The sequence below is a fragment of the Gopherus flavomarginatus genome, chromosome 17, assembly GCF_025201925.1.
Source record: "Gopherus flavomarginatus isolate rGopFla2 chromosome 17, rGopFla2.mat.asm, whole genome shotgun sequence".
Lineage (NCBI taxonomy): Eukaryota > Metazoa > Chordata > Testudines > Testudinidae > Gopherus > Gopherus flavomarginatus.
In genome coordinates, this window is record NC_066633.1 from 5,234,592 (window position 1) to 5,251,671 (window position 17,080).

Here is a 17,080-nt window from a genome sequence, read left to right on the forward strand (position 1 = left end):
TAGCAGGGAGACTGGCAAGAAACCTGGTTGCACGTCTAGCCCCTTCCAGGACCCAGAGAGAACAAAGCAAAACCCAAAAAACACAAACAAAGGCTTCCCTCCACCGAGATTTGAAAGTATCTTGTCTCCTGATTGGTCCCCTGGTTGGGTGTTTGGTTCCCTGTTTGTTAACCCTTTACAGGTAAAAGAGACATTAACCCTTAACTATCTGTTTATGACAGGCCCCAGGCAATCATATTCTGTCTTCTGTGTTCTGCTGTCCTTGGATTTCCCCCTTCACCCTTCCCCCCAGCCCTGACCCAGAGGCAAATCAGGATTGATCATGAGAATCTATGATTCTCTCTCAACCCAAAGCTCTTTTCTTTTATCATAAGAGTTACTTCCAGTGTCAAGTGTTAATATATACATGGTGATTTAGCCTTTAGTGAGCCACAGTGGTGATGCAGCTTCCAAAATAAGCAAAAGAACAAACAAGGTCATTTACCTGGGGTTTTGTTTGTAGAAGGTACTGTATAAATACATAATGTCTTGGTAATACAATAGATGATTATCCTTCCAATACATATAACCTCCTGTTCACCTTTTCAGAAAATCCAAGAAGCTAAAAATGCAGCAGAAGAGTATTTGCTGAAAAATGTGCAAGCTGCCCAAAGCACATTTACCTTGGCAATAGCTGCTTATGCTTTAGCTCTCATGGATTCAAACCATCCTGGTGCATGCTCAGCTTTCTCTGCAGTGAAGAAGGAAGCTCTTGTAAAAGGTATGACTCAGTAAACTATCTCTTCAACCTAAAGAACCAGTAACTGAAGTAGATAGTCTGTAGGTAAGTGAGCAAAGTTTGCAGCACAGAGGAACTTGACCATAAAGATTCTTTCAGATGAATTGAAATATTTAATAAGTTATAATACATGTTCTTCTTCAAGTGCTTGCTTGTGTCGATTCCATTGTAAGTGTGCGGTCGTCTGAGGCTTTTGCCTTAGTGGTATCTGTAGGGCCAGCTGTGGCACTCTCTGGAGTGCTGCACTCATGCCATGGTATATCAGACGTTGCTGGTCCTATGCCCTCCCAGTTCCTTTTTAACACCCATGGTGTTCAGTCAGAGCACTTCTATCTCTGGCTTCGCAAGTGGCTAGTGATTTATCTTCTATCCTCACCTTTTGCTTCTAGCTGTAAATAGTTAATTGTTTCATAGTGGCTGGAGTTCCAGTTTACAGCGCTCCCCTTTGGCCTGTCCTTGGCCCCCAGGGCATTCACAAAATGTGTGGCACCGGTTGCAGCTTACCTGAGACGTCGGGGAGTCCAATCTCGATGACTGGCTCATCAAGGGCAGGTCTCCGGAGCAGGTGCAAAGGAGCCTCGATCTGGTACGTTCCACCTGCAGTGACCTCGGCCTGTTAATAAACACTGAAAAGTCCACGTTAATGCCAGTCCAGTGCATAGAGTTTATTGGTGTCAGAAGGGTACTGGCCTTCTACATAGATAGAATGAAGCCGTTCCGTAAGTCAATGTAGTTGTTAGTTGCTGTCACAGAGAGGATGAAGGGTCGCCCAGTGACTATAATCATGGATCACTGCCTGCATCCATTACTGTTATAAGTTGGCAAAGGTGCCCCCACTGGCGATCATGATGGCTCCCTTGACTAGGGTGCAGACGTCCTTGGCAGCCTTCCTCGCTCAGGTGCCGATTCAAGAAATTTGTCGGGCCGCAACCTGGTCGTCCGTGCACACGTGCACTTCATGCTTTGCGCTCATTCACCAAGCTGAAGGTGACTCTAGTTTCAGCAGAGCTGTACTCAATTGGCAACACTGTGAATTCCAAGCCCACCGCTGGGAATATTGCTTTCGAGTCACCTAGAATGGAATTGACATGAGAAAGCACTCGAAGAAGAAAAAACGGTTACCTACCTTTCGTAACTGTTGTTCTTCCAGATGTGTTGCTCATGTCCATTCCATTTCCTGCCCTCCTACCCCTCTGTCAGAGTAGTCAGCAAGAAGGAACTAAGAGGGCATAGGGTCAGCGGCGCCTGATATACCGTGGCATGAGCGCGGCACTCCAGAGGGTGCCACAGCCGGCCCTACGTATACTGCTAAGGCAAAAGTCTCCGACGACCACGCATGTTGACGTGCGCACACCTACAGAGATTCCATCTCCTTTCAAGAAATTCAGTATGGGGGTTTCATTGAACAGTGTAAAAGCAGATGGATGACTGTTGTAGTGATTTGTATGTACATGATATTAGGGCTGCCTTAACAAAACTATGGGATGCAGAGGGGACTTAGACGAGCAATTCTCTTGCCTTGTGGTCCTCACTAGCATTTTGATTTCAAAATGCACAATTCAATTCCATTACAAGTTGCTGATCTTAACAATTTTTTAATATTTAGTTTCTGTTAATATGTACAACATAGAAGTATAAAACTAGTGGTAATATAGTTAAAAATCACTTGTTACTCGTTTGTAAATACCCTGCAATACATCAAACTCCTCTATTCCCAAGATCAACAGAATACAAATCTACCACCATCTGTTTCACAACGAAGGTAGCAACAAAGGAATAGTGTCTTCTTTTCCTGTTAGAGAATGAAACTGTGTTTTGCACAGGTCACATTATATTCAGAGGTTAAAATAGCCTTTGGGCATAAATGGAGCACCACTCCATCTCTGATAAAAACAGAGGGAGAGCTTCTCCTCTCCCTGACTTGGGTAAGCAGTACTCCCCCTCCAGCTTGGCTTGTGTGGAGCTCCCCCTCCTGTTACAATCTACATTAACCCCTGCTGATATTTTATTACTCTTCCAGGTGACCCTCCTATTTATCGTTTTTGGAAGGATACTTCCACTAAACTAGATAAATATGTTCCTAATGCTGGCACTGCACAGATTGTTGAAACCACTGCTTATGCCTTGCTAACCACTCTGCTGAGTGGGGACAAAGTCTATGCTAATCCGGTTGTCAGATGGTTGTCTGAAGAGCAAAGATATGGTGGTGGATTTTATTCCACTCAGGTGTGTTTTTAAATATTTCTCTCCCATTCTTCAGATGATGAAATCAGAGAAGCCTTAGTAGGGTAGGGTGACCAGACAGCAAATGTGAAAAATCTTGACGGGGGGGATAATAGGAGCCTATACAAGAAAAAGACCCCAAAATCGGGACTGTCCCTATAAAATCGGAACATCTGGTCACCCTATAGTAAAGTAATGCGTGAGCCAAACTGATGACTTGTGTGTCCTGTATGTTGGGTGGGAATCAAAGGAAATTAGTACCATGACCTCCAGCTGCAGGTATATTACTTGCTTAGCAATACATGCAAATCATTACTTGTATATCTGCAGGCTTACTCCATTGACTTAAAATACAGCCAGATGAAAAATCTGAACCAGGAAAAAGCTCATTTTGACCAAAATTTCTACAAAATCAGTATATTTTGCAACACTGAATTTGTCACTGTTTTTCACAAAAAATGAAAAACCATGTTTACAGATGAAAATTTTTTTGTATTAAAAACAGCAGATTCACTTGTGTTTTTAAAAAATGATTAGTGGAATGTCAGTGTTTTCCCATATGCTTTCTGACAAAAAGTCACCCTCGACCAAATTTGCTAATTCTTGCAAACTCTCTGTTTTCGCAAATAAAATAATCTATGAAGTGAAAAACAATGATATAGCAATTTTGCACAGCAATAGTTATGCTTATTTACTAGCTTGCTTACTTTTAAAACATCTGTTTCCAGCAACTGTGCACTTATTTACAAACTTTTAATAAAACAATAAATTACACAAACATGCCCACAGAGGTAGTGTTAAATATCTTATCGTTTTATTAAGATTATAATAAAGTACTATTAAACTGCTTAGCTGGTTAGGGTTACCACTATCTGTCTTCCTAAACAAGTGTCTGACTAAAATGTTTAATAATCAATTTTGTTACAGTTTTGTTTCCATTCCAGTAGTAATTCTTTCTAACTGATTTTTGACAGGACACAATTAATGCCCTCGAAGCCTTGACTGAATATTCCCTTCTCGTTCAACGTCTTTCACTGAACATGGATGTCAAGGTGGCTTACAAGAATTATGGAGACCTTCAGCGCTATAAACTGACAGAAGAAAATTACATAGGAAGGACTGTGGAAGTGAGTGAATAGTTTTACCTTAGAAAAGTGAAAACAAATCTTATTAATAACTTACAAAAATTCCTTTTAGAAAGAAAGTCTAGACACATTTTATAAAAAGAAAACATGTGTATGAAAAATAGCATATGATTAACTTTTGTCTTCATCTACTAAGATTTAGTTGATGCAGCAAGTGATTAAAGGTTTCACTGATTCAGGACCACATCCTGGAAACACTAATTTACATGAGAAGTCCCACTGAATTCAGTAGGACTACACAAATGTAAACAGTGGCCTTTTGTCTGTAATCAGAAATGTAAAAAAGATCATCAGATGTGTGAGACTTGTATCTATTTGACTGCTGATTGTAGTATCTTAACTATTACTTTGCAAATACTTATATTTAATGTCAAATCATATTTATGTTTACATCTTTAGGCACCTTTGTACGATGACATATATGTAAGCACTGGGAGTAGCACTGGCTTAGCAACAGTAAATGTAAGTGGTTAAGCAAACATTTTTAAAGAAATGAAGCCTTTTTTTTGGTCTTGTCAATATGAGCAATGAAAGGGATACAGAGAGATTTCCTCTATGTTCCCATTTCTGTTCCCTGGACCAAAGTGGCAGAAGCCATTTGGGATATAGAACTTGTCTAAAAAGGTGCAGCTCCATTTGCAATGATTAGTTACACCTGTTTTTACAGCAACTCAACTCATTTATCTTAAGTCATGTGACTCCTAAAGTATATTGTCTAATTTGGGAACATTTTGACAGCAGTAAAATAATTAAATTTCCTCAGGTGATTTATTTCTAGTGAGACAAGCAATGGAAATTCTTCCTTCCTCCCCCAATTAATCTGTTCCATAGTTCTATATATTTAGACCAAAATTTTGTAACAGTGCTTGCTAATCTGGAGTGTGTAATTGGAGATGTCAATTTCTAGGTGCCTCAAATTGGGCACCGAAAAATGGAGAACCCCCAAATTAGTGAAAATTCTTGAAAAACGCCTCAATAACTTTGTAATAGAGAATGTGCCTTCTCTTTATCTATTTTTTGTGCTTTGTATTATTGTTTATAAATATATTACAATGCTGTTATGGCATGCTATTTATCCTTTGGCTTCTATACCTCCAGGAATTTTACAAATAAATAATTGATTGCTACCTTTCAGAATAGAACAATACATAATTCACAAAGGCACTTCAGAAGGTGGTTGATATTTGTTATTCTTATATAATATAAACACAGGACCACAACCTAGTCTCATATGCACAGACTGGATTAATGTACATTTCAATTATTCTGTCCTCTCTTTATCCCTTTTCCTCTGCAATTTTCTAAGAGGTGTCATTACTGTACACCCATCTTACATGTGTGATATATTGCTATATTGATGTATACTTCTTCTTCAAATAGTGTCCTTATGGGTTTGCCACTTCAGGATGCATATGCCCCATCTGCCTTTGATCAGTAATTTTTGGGAACAGTGCCTGTTCGGCCCAGCGTGCACACCTCACATCTCCTTGCACCATACAGAGTATACATAGAACTGTATGAATGAACCACCCTTGGTTCTTTCTTAGCTGCCCTATGGTCTGAGACAGAGCATCTAGCATGCCTGCTTTCAGCCTAGCAGTAGCTTAGCTTTTTTTATTCTAGTCTTCATATAGTTTAGTTTACCAATTTGTTTATTTTACTTTATTAGTCTGGTAGCCCCTTTTTTATCTGGGATTTTTTTAATTGAACTTCTTTGTTCTCCACCACTTTTGAATGGCTCTGTCTTAAGGGTGGTCATCATTTGTTGTGCCAGGATCCCCAGGCCTTATGCACTGCCTTTTTTCTGCAGGAAGTCCATCTCCATTAGCAATGGACATTCTCAGTGTCTTCCCTGGGAGACACCCACATACTGGCAAAGTGTAAGATTTGCACTTCTTTTAAGAGCAGATCTAGAGTAAACAGAGAAATCAGATTTATATTGCTTATGATGGAGCAAGCTCTGAGACCAGCATCAGATCTTGGTTCAGAGGATCCTTGTACACTGGACTTCAAGTGCACTTAGTGCCCTTTTGACTTCCATATCCCATGCACTGGGATTTTCACAGGATAAAGGTGCCAAAGGTACCACAGGCTCCAAAGAAGAGGCGTTCTGTATCTCCTACCAGAGCCCTCTTCAGAGAAATCTCAGTAACCTCAGAGAATGATTCTTTCAGAGACTGCAGGTCCCAGAGAGAATACCTTTGAGGCTGAGATCTGTCTTAGGATCATTTGCTGAGACAGGAAGTCATCTGTCTCCTATGCGAAGGGGCCATAGAAACAGTTCCAGCCCAGCACAAGGGGAAGGGATTCAATTCAAAGTATTGTCTGGTCCCCAGAAAGAATGGGGGATGGAGACCAATATTAGATCTCAGACTCCTAAACACCTTTGTGAATTTCAGGATGGTGACTCTCACAGCTATAATTCTATCACTGGATTCTGGGGACTGGTTCGCAGTCCTTGACAGTCAGGATGTATATTTTCACATCACAATTCACCCCTTTCACAAGAGGTTTCTTCATTTTACAGTAGACTAGAATCACTACCAGTAGAGTGCTTCCTTTTGTCCTTCCTGCCCCAGAATGTTCTCAAAGGTCATGGCAGGTGGTAGCCGTTCACTTATGGCAACTAGGTATAATCGTCTTCCTTTACCTCAATGATTGGCTGTTCAAGGGCTGGTCGTATGATGAAGTTCCTTCCGCAGTAGAAACCACCTATTCCACAGGTTAGGTCTTCAATGCAACATCAAAAAGTCTACTTTGATCCCAGTACACTACAATGGTTTGATTTCATAGGGGCTTCTCTGGATGCTGTAACAGCCAAAGCTTACTTACCTGCGGTCATGTTTATGACCCCGACAAACCTAATTTCCAAAGTTCAAATAAGCCCCCTGACACTGACATCTAATTCTGCATATGACTGTCTGCCTTTAATCGTCTCCAAACGTGAACAGCTGCTTATCAACTTTGAGAATTGTTTTCTGTGCATGTTTTCTGTTAATTGTCTATTTTATTTGTACATTTATAGGTGAGGACTGTATATCATAAATTCAGTACTTCTGAGGAGACATGTAACTTTGAGTTGAAGGTTAATGTATTGACAGATAAAGGTAAAGAGCTAGTGGTGACTTTTAAAAACATGTTTTTGTTTTTCAAATTAATCACGACTGTACAGGAAAATGCATCTTGATTAACAAAGTGGTCAATATTATCCTGGGCACATAACTTTACCTTCAACCCAATCAATTTTTGGTGTTATTCGTAGCTGTTAATTTAACAATGCACAGCTATTACCTTGCAGAAGAAGGATCTGGGAGGGGAAGTCAGTGGTTTTAATTCTGCAAGTACTGTGGACTTAAGTTAACCCATGTGAGTTTCATTTACTTAAGCAGATGTATAAGCACTTTGCTGGTTCAGATTATAAAAACTAAAATTTTGGCTAAGGTATAAATGAAAAATTATGTTGTTTGTTCATGAATAGAATGTGGGTTCCCATTAAAAGTTGGCTGAAAAAAATTATAAACAGTATTTGGCCCCTGAATACGAAAATATTTCTTGAGAACCCATTCATATAAGTACGCTGCGGACTGGACAGCTGCTTCTGAAGAGCTATAAATGATTTGTTCTATTTAACATACAAAAGGTGAAAGAAGACAAGATGATGACCAACCTGAACGTTTAGAGGCCTGCGCAAAGTAAGTACAATTGATTTTTCAGTGACATAACTGAGCATTTCAATACTTTTACATGTCTAGGTATCTTGTAAATTTAATCCAAACTCTGAACTTCCTGGGTTCCTAGCTCTACCCTACTCAGAATTCCCCACACAGGAGTGAAATTCCCAGCTGGCACTTAAATCATTGGAGCAGTGCCAAAGGTTACTATGAAGAGGTTATTTGTGCATTTCATGTTTTCTGAATGTTCAAAACTGTCGCCTTAACTAACTTTAGCGCACACATTTATAATTATTTTCCCTCACTTTTGAAAAACAAAATTAGAAGGAAAAAAGAGGTTAAAACATTCATCATCCACTTGCTAATAATGGCCACCTTGTGTTACTACTACTGTGATCCTTGTTTCCCTCTTTCTACCCCTTTTTATGTGCATGTGTGTAAGCATGTTTAGGATCAGGGTCAAAGACTGTAAGCTCTCTGGGTTACGGACTCCTTTAGTTTTATGTTTGGATTGAGCCTCTGGCCACTACTGTAATGTAAATAATCATTGTAATCTCTCTTGATTTTATTGGTGTAAATCTGGAGTAAGTCAGCTGAAGTCAGTGACGTTGTTATGGATTTACAATGACATAAGTACGAGTAGAATTTGCCCAGAGGCTTTTCTGAGGATTGTGCTGTACGTTCTAAGTTTTGGTTCTATCTATATTCATTTTTTTGTCCATTTTAGGTACAAGCCTAGTGAGAGAGAACCACAGTCAGGGTCTTCCCATGCAGTGATGGATATAACTTTGGTTAGCGGACTGGAAGCAAATACAGAAGATTTATCTACTGTAAATATCAAAGAATATTTTACCTTTACCTACAGTATTTATTATCCTTCTGCTTTATATCTTTTTATGGTAGTAGCACAGATTTTCAACATTGTCTCTATCTTATTGCAAAGCATTTTTCTCATACTAATTGGAATAGTGTTCCTGAGTCTAGAGTCTGGGTTTTGCCCATTATGGCCTTATCCAGTTGAGTCAATGCCCTAGAGAAATGAGAGACAAATATGAAGTTTGGATCTGGACTCAGACTTCACCAAAGTTCAAGAATGTTGAGATTTCATAGTTTTAGTACATCTCTAACTATTATTTTTGTTGTTTTTATCCCAAAGGGATGAAAGAACAGTTCCCTTAAAGTATGGAATTGTTCATGACTAGGATCACATGGCAATACTTAAATAACTGAAGATCCATTTGTAGAAAATGTTTTACTCCTCAAAACCATACTAAAACCATTAAGCATAAAACTTTTATGGAAGACCATGTAAAATCTTTTAAATTATCTGATAAAACCTTTATCTTTTTTCCCCCTAGCTTGCAAGTGGAGTTGATCAGTTGATAACAAATTATGAGATAAAAGATGGACATATTGTTCTACAGATAGACTCGGTAGATCATCTTTTTTATTTCTTATGATTATTCACAGTCGGAAGCACTATTTTATTTCTTTGGTAACACAGAGCTTCCTTTTAGTGTCTTTCTAATTCATGCATCCTTCAAACAGGTGCCAGCTAATAAATTCATGTGTGTTGCGTTCCGAATAGGGGAGATTTACCGTGTTGGCATGCGGAGCCCTGCCACATTCACTGTGTATGAATATCATGCACCAGGTATGTGTTCCAGTTCTTCAAATTCACATCGCTTGCTCTCAGAAGATTCTTTGAATCCTGTTAAGAATCTAACAGTTTGTCCCTTTTCCACAACTTTTAACCTACATTATATTAAGGCTTATGTCACAGTCACCATCTTTCTGGCTGAAGAAGTCTGGATGGTACTCTCTTGTAATTCAACTTTTTCATGCATTTATTTTTTCCTCTTCAATTCTGTAGATAAACAATGCACTATATTTTATAACCCCTATGGAAATGACAAACTTCTGAGACTGTGTGAAGGAGCTGAGTGCAAATGCATGGAAGGTAAACTTTGTGAAAAATGCCATTCTGTTTCAGTTAGTTGGAGAATACAGCTTAATACTTTGGGATCCTCGTCGGTGAGAGCACTATATAGAAGTGAAAGGAGCTATGTATTCTATTTTAGAACAGCAAACGTTGCTTTTGCAATAAATTAAACATTCATTACTTTCTAAACTTAAAAAAGAGATGTATGAAATTTAGCTACACGACTCTCATTGACATTAGTTACGTTGACTAAATGGGAATTGAGTAGCTTAGCTCCATTGCTGCTATTTGAAAATTGCTTCTGTGTTACAGATTGCCATGAGCAAATAGAAATTAATTATACTTTAAAAGAGGGCTTGTGCTGATGTTCCTTCCTAGCATTAACATCGTATTTCTTTCACTAAACATAGCGGAATGCAGTCAAATGCAAAAGAAATTAGATCTAACAATAGCTGCAGACAGGAGGAGGGAAGCTGCATGCCAGCAAGTCATTGCATATGGTAAGACTTGAATGAGCAGTACATATTACTTTGAAAAACAAATGAACACTGTGTGATGAGTGATGATGAGATGCTACAGAGTGCACCTTTTATATTTTTATAAAAGTTGCTTTGAGAGATGCAGCATTTTTCAATATTCCTATAAGAACATTGGAGGCATGGGACTCTTGTTAACAACAACATGTTAATCATAAAGGTGAACATACCCATATTAGTGCCTGCAAATTAAAATAATTCAACATAGACAAAGGTAACTTCTGTGGAAATTACATAGAGTTAATGGTCCCAACCTTTGAAGGAGCTGCCTGTCTCTTAAGAAGATCTGAGGACTCTCAACTCCTGCTCAAGTCAATAGGAATTGAGGTTGCTGAGTATCTCTCAGGATTGTTTCCAGTACTTTATCATAGACAGTGTCTTTAGATCTACTGGGGTAAAGACAGACTTCAATATATATCTTTCACTGAGTATTCTTTAAAATCAAACACATTTTTTTCAGAATTAAAAATCAAAGCCCTTGGTTATTTTCAGCTAAGTTTTGCAAAGTAAATTACTCTGTTTCAGATATGTCTGCAGTGCTTAAGGTTTGTTACAGGCTGTGATAATCTTGTTTCATTCCTGTGAAAGAACAGCATCACACTAGAATTGAAACTATACAACACATAGATTTCTCATTTTGCTGGCCAAACTAGACTGGAAAGAGTGCGAGAAGCCTTTCCCCTGTTGAAAAAGGTAATAAAAAATAGAAGCACAATTTTACACCAATCCCAGAGGACAGTGTACTCACCCACACACACTGTGTTTCTCTGGGTCTTGTAAGAGTCTCTGAACAGTGATGATTTGTTGTGCTGTTTAATGTGTTCTAATACTTAGGCACACATAAGGCAAGTTGTGAACAAAGTATCAGATGTAGTTGAGTTTCCTGTAATTTGTTGGTTAAAAGCAGATAATGTAATCTCTAACATTCTTCTCACATAGGCTTTGACTTTTTGTTGTTTGCTTTTTAAATGTTACCTCCAAAATACAAAAAAAGGGAACATGTCCCATAGAGTTATTTAAACATATTTCTGTTTTTTAAAGACTTGTCAGTGCTGGGATCAGAACCATTTTAAGGATTTTGACTTTAAACATGCTTTAGGCTAGCGGCATTCTAGCATGGCTTCTGACCTGTGTGAAATTGGTATTTTTTCTGATAATATGCTAACCACACCATCCTGTCATCTACCTCCTGCTAGTCTATAGCATGGTTCTATAAGGCAGTTCTCAGATTTAAAAAATCCTTTCCACTTTAGTTATGGAAATCCATGATAGTCACGTTAACAAAATATGTTTGTAGCTAGTAGAGTTCTGCAATGGAACCTCACTGCCAGAGCCCTGGGGTAGCGGCGGCAGGAATCCAGCGATGATTTAAAGGGCCCAGTGCTCCAGCCGCTGCTACCACAACTGAGCCCCAAGCCCTTTAAATCTTCGCCCAAGCCCTGGGGTACCAGCAGCAGCCGGGAGCCCCTTGGACTCTTTCGGCGATTTAAATGGCCCAGGCTTCCACTGTGGTAGCGGCAGCCAGAGTCCCAGGCCCTTTAAATTGCCCCGGAGCTCCCAGCTGCCTCTGCCCTTTAAATCACCAGCCTGGGGAAGCCAGTGTACCGTACCGTACCGTACCGGCTTACTTTCACCTCTGGTGCAAGTGTTAGTCAAATGTTAAATCACCTATTCTCTGTTACTGGCAAAAACAATTAGTATTTTTCACCCAGCACTAATCCTTTGTAATTGGATTTGAATATGCGTAAATTATTATATCATTTCCTTTGTGTTTATATGTCTACAGAATTTTTAAATTACTTCAGCTATTAGCCTTATAAAAACACTATTGTAATACTTGTTTGTTAATGATTGGTTAAAAATTCAGACATAGTTTTGAGTAGCAGAGGTCTGAATGAATTTAGATGCAATGGAGACTTACAGTCAAGGCCAGTTTTAGAGCAATGACATTGGATGAATAATACTATGATGTGAATAGTCTAAAAAACCTTGATTGTGATTAACAAAGTGTGCGTGTGTGTGTGTGTGTGTATATTGAAACGCTTAGCGTTCTTTAGTGCAAAAGATGTAGTGTCCTTTGTAATACAAAAAAATAAATTAAACCCTCCTAATTAATTAATTACGGTGCATTATATGTGTGTTTGTGTTGCTTTCTGGAAAATATCTAGGAACATTAGAAGTAGCCTATCTCTGGCAGTAGCTAGTGCCAGATGCTTCAAGGACCACGGGGGAAAAACCTTGCACTTCATTTTGAAATGCTGTACGTTAGGTGTGCATCCATCCATGGGCAATCAGCTGGTATGCTGAAACATTTGATTAGCTTTATAAGAGTTTCAGTTTGACCACCAATACATTTTACAAATCGTCATAATATTATCCATCTGAGTATCTGTAGTTGATATATATGAATGTAGTGCAAAACAAAAGGAAGAATTCTGCCTGAAACAGTAGCAATTGTTTTTTTTTCTTTATAGTCTATAAGGTGAGCATCTTGTCCTCCAGTGAAGAAGGTAGTTTTATTAAGTATACTGCAACTCTTCTGGATCTCTATAAAACAGGTAAGAGTTCTAATTGTAATGTATTTAATTATTTCATTTACAATAAAGACTCCCTCCACTCAAGCAGCAGACAAAAATCAGTGCTAAGTGGACTCCTAATAAAGCTAGAGAATAATTGTACTCTATGAATTTGAAGATTCTTTGGGATGATATTTATAAGCTACTGTCTTTTACCAGTTTCACTGTATTTAAGCTTTTATTAAAACTGTTGTTGCTTCTGTTTGTGGTGGAGTCTGTCCTGAGGATCTCACAATCTAGGCAGGCAAACAAGTAGACAATGGTTTAAGGAAAGAAAACAATACTTGCTTTTATAAAGTAGAATTTGGATGCAGCAAAGTTGGCAGAGATTTAGCTGAGCAATTCAGTGGGAGTTGCGTATGTTCTCATGCTTTACCATTTGCATCTTCAATTATCTTGGTAAACACATTTGGTTTGTATAAGGCTACTTTTGGAAGTCAAATTGCCACCTGTTTAATGTTTCTAGACTGATTCCAAAGAGTGGGAAATCCATGTTTTGATTTATCTGAATTTCCCTGTAACATAGTTAGTGGCTAATGGATGACTTGGCTTTGCCCTCTTTTGATAAATAGTAAAACCAAATCAGTATGTTATGCCTAATTAACGTGTGTAGCCCTGAAAAACTGAAGCCAGTTGTTTTTTTAATCATTCTTTCTGTGAAATTTTCCAATATAATAACTGCATTCTCTTCAACTCCAGGAGAGGCTTTTGCCCAAAAAAATAGTGAAATCACCTTTGTTAAAAAGAAGACTTGTACTGATGTTAGACTGAATCCAGGAAATCATTATTTGATCATGGGAAAAGAGGCCTTTCGGATAACTGTCGGTTTCAGTTTCAAGTAAGTAAAATATTATCAGAATGTGCTGAGCTCTCTCCAGAGCATGACATGCTTCATTCTCATCAAAAGTGGCAAAGTTCTTGTAGACCTCTGGTTATGTCATTTATTGTAATTGATTCAATATTTTAAGAACTTGTTTAATCCATTTTATGTTACCCATTATTTTTATGCTAATATACTTCTTCAGCTGTCCACATTTAAAACAGAGGAAAATAAGCACAAAGGAACCCATTTAATATTAGAATCTTCTCTTGTGTTTATCTTTTTTTCACGCCTTGTGTACTAATGAGCTTTCTCTTTTGTCTGTGTAGATACCAGTATCCATTAGACTCTATGACTTGGATTGAGTGGTGGCCTTCAAATACAGCTTGTGCATCTTGTAAAAAGTTTGTAGATACAATGGAAGAATTTTCTGAAGATCTCTTTATCAATGGCTGTTAACTTCCTTGGGAGAATTCTGCTGAGTAAAAATTGCATATTGAGTCTCACTAAAAGCACGTATTCTTAGCTGTTTAGTAATTCTTTCCAAACTTTAACATTCATAGCTAGGTTTACTTGGGAGGCTTCATTTGCTTATATTTAACAGCATCTTTTTTTATAAGATAATTATTTTAGAATTGTAACTTTTTGCATTGACGCTAAGGTGGGATGGGGGGATATTCCAGAAATACTGCAAAGACATTTGAAGTCAGATGAAATTAAATGCATCACCATTTTAAAAAAAAAAGGAAAGAGAGAAATATTGCCTTGTGCCAAAACAGTTGGACCCACTGAAATGCAATATTTTATTAAAACATTCTTAATTTTATTTTCCTTGTATTTTTGTTCATCAGATACTGTTCTTAATTTCTTCATTTATATTCTGTCATACAAATTGATACTAAAATTTACAGTGCTATATCTCACACAATCTCTTTTTATGGGATAAAATGATTTAAAATGGGTTTATGTTTTAAATGAAACCTATTTCTATGTAACCTCTCTGTCTGCTGAGGTTTTATAGCAGGTCCAGCATCTTAATATCTAAGTAGGTAATATCTAGGGTAAGTTCCTCACCGCTTCACCAGCCTCACTATGCTAGGTGAAGTGTAAAGGGGCTCTGAGAGCCCAGGATCCTGCCAGGGAAGATTCCGCTGGTGCAGGAACTGTGGAAGACATGTCATAAGACTGTTCAAAGTATGCTGGGGACTGCACTAACCCTCTGAGCAGCCCAGAATCAGGATGCAGCCACCTTAATTACCCTTCCCCCTGTCCTGTAAGTTCTTTGCTGCACCTCTTAGAACAGAGAATCTCGCTCCCAGTATCTAGGACCTAGCTCAGCAAATGAGTGGCACATTGTCTGCTGAATGGTTAGTAACAGTTAAGGTTTTCCAGACGCTCAGGTAGGGAGTAACTAGAAAATTTTGAAATCACGTACCAGAAAGTTGTGAAGATTAATGCTTGAAGGACATGAATTTATGTAGAAGCATTATAATTTGTAAATAACAAAAAATGTGTTTGCATATCAGAAAGCTAAGTGGCATAATGGCCTTTCATTTGAGAGAGGTTGTCATGTTTTAATTCTATGTAACAGTATTTGATATTGGGCTTTATTTTTCAAGTAAACTATCCTTCTGAGGATTTTGTTAATTTCATAAATTATATCATGTCTGTTAGCCTGAAGGGTCATAAAATGCTTTTTCACAATATCGTCGTGTGTGTGTATATAGGGTTAATTTCACTGAACACTGAAATGCAGACCTCTTGGGTGGAATACAGCGGTTTTAACAGTGCACTGCAAAACATGTTATAACAGGAAGTGAAGAAGACAGTATTCACTGAAATATGTGCTGCTAGTGGAGTAAGCCTTAGATTTGAAATATAAAGTGCAGACTCTCTAAAACTTTAGGTACAAATCTGGGAAGGAATAACTTAACTCTTTATCCTTTTGAGGCATATAAACTGAATTCCATGCCATTTACTGTTTGAAAACCTTTCAGACAAATGCTCTATGTGAACATTCAGTATTCCGTTTACACCTTTTGTAGGAGTAATAGTTAACATGCTGTCCTTGATCAAAATGTTCCCCATGCCACTGTTGTGCTGTATGGTGTGCATGTACCAATAGTTTATCCAGCTGCAGCCGTACACCTGAAAGGTGACTGGCTGCATTTCAATTGTGAAGCCAAGCATCAATCTATCGTCCCATGTCATTGTCGGTATGCTTCAAGGCATTGGAGTGCTTGGACCTACAGCGCATATTACCTGATGTGGAGAGAATTTTGACCCCTGACCAAGCCAGCCTTCACCAAGGCCGTAGCACCTGTGACCAAGTACATGTGCTGACCACATTTGTTGAAAATGGCTTCCAGAGAAACTTGAAAACGGGTGCTGTTTTCATTGCTCTAACAGCTGTGTACAATACGGTATGGCACACTGGCCTGCTTGTGAAGGTATCACGGGTCCTGTTACCTTGGGTCACAGGCGTTATTGAACTGTTCCTCTGCGATAGGCAGTTCAGAGTCCATATTGGGGAGAAGACGAGTGCGTGGAGACAACAGAGCAATGGGTTACTCCAGGCTCTGTGCTTTCTCCAACCCAGTTCAACCTTTACATCAATGACCTGTCAGCAACGGAGTCACAAAAGTTCATTTACGCAGACCACATCGGTTGTAGTACCCAGGCACAGACATTTCATGAGCTTGATGCCACCTTAAACTGAGACATGATACAGTTAGCTGACTACTGTAAGACTTGGCACCTCCAGCCAAGTGTCATAAAAACAGTCACCAGTTTGTTCCATCTTCCCCACACCAGTGCAACCCGAGAACTGAATGTTTATCTGAATAATTGGAAGGTGAAGCATGAAGTAGAACCGATTTATCTAGGGCTGACCTTAGACTGCACACTGAGTTACCATGCCCACCTGAAGAAGACAGCAGCTAAAGTTAAGACACGTAACAACCTTCTTAGCAAACTGGCAGGTTCGTTTGGGGTGCTTGTGCTCCAACTTTGCACATGTCACCTCTTGCCACCTCATATTCGGTGGCAGAGTACTGCGCACCAGTTGGAGTCAATCATCACACACCAAACTGGTGGATATGCAGTTACATGTGCATCATCTCTGGCACTCTGTGTCTGACCCCACTCCCATGGCTTCCAGTTCTGAGCAATATTGCTCCTCCTCATATCAGATGAGAGGTTGCCACTGGCAAGTTACTGGAGAAAGTACACGCCAACCCAAGCCTGCCGCTGCACAATGACCTTTTTAAACCACCAGCTGCACATTTGCCGTCACATTGCCCATTATGGCCTCACCCACCATGCCAGGATGTTAGGGCAGAAGCACTCAGGCGAGAGGAATGGGATATCTGTTATAATCCCCAACCAGT

The 17,080-nt window shown here is 38.9% G+C and overlaps 1 protein-coding gene across 5 annotated transcripts in view; it reads left to right on the top strand.

The window, feature by feature from the left end:
- C5 (complement C5) overlaps window positions 1–15,395 on the top strand; it is a 61,802-nt gene extending 46,407 nt beyond the window's left edge. For 3 of the 5 annotated variants that reach the window (XM_050926664.1, XM_050926666.1, XM_050926668.1), the window contains 14 exons: window positions 589–760; window positions 2,799–3,004; window positions 3,976–4,128; window positions 4,546–4,608; window positions 7,172–7,253; window positions 7,787–7,838; window positions 8,545–8,647; window positions 9,176–9,250; window positions 9,366–9,471; window positions 9,691–9,777; window positions 10,170–10,259; window positions 12,770–12,853; window positions 13,571–13,709; window positions 14,021–15,395. In XM_050926664.1, coding sequence (XP_050782621.1) covers window positions 589–760; window positions 2,799–3,004; window positions 3,976–4,128; window positions 4,546–4,608; window positions 7,172–7,253; window positions 7,787–7,838; window positions 8,545–8,647; window positions 9,176–9,250; window positions 9,366–9,471; window positions 9,691–9,777; window positions 10,170–10,259; window positions 12,770–12,853; window positions 13,571–13,709; window positions 14,021–14,150 — 1,542 coding nt within the window. In that variant the 3' untranslated portion in view covers window positions 14,151–15,395. Of the gene's footprint in view, window positions 1–588; window positions 761–2,497; window positions 2,560–2,798; window positions 3,005–3,975; window positions 4,129–4,545; window positions 4,609–7,171; window positions 7,254–7,786; window positions 7,839–8,544; window positions 8,648–9,175; window positions 9,251–9,365; window positions 9,472–9,690; window positions 9,778–10,169; window positions 10,260–12,769; window positions 12,854–13,570; window positions 13,710–14,020 lie in introns of those variants that run through there. The other 2 variants (XM_050926665.1, XM_050926669.1) reach the window with 2 other exon arrangements.
- Window positions 15,396–17,080: the final 1,685 nt, after the last annotated feature.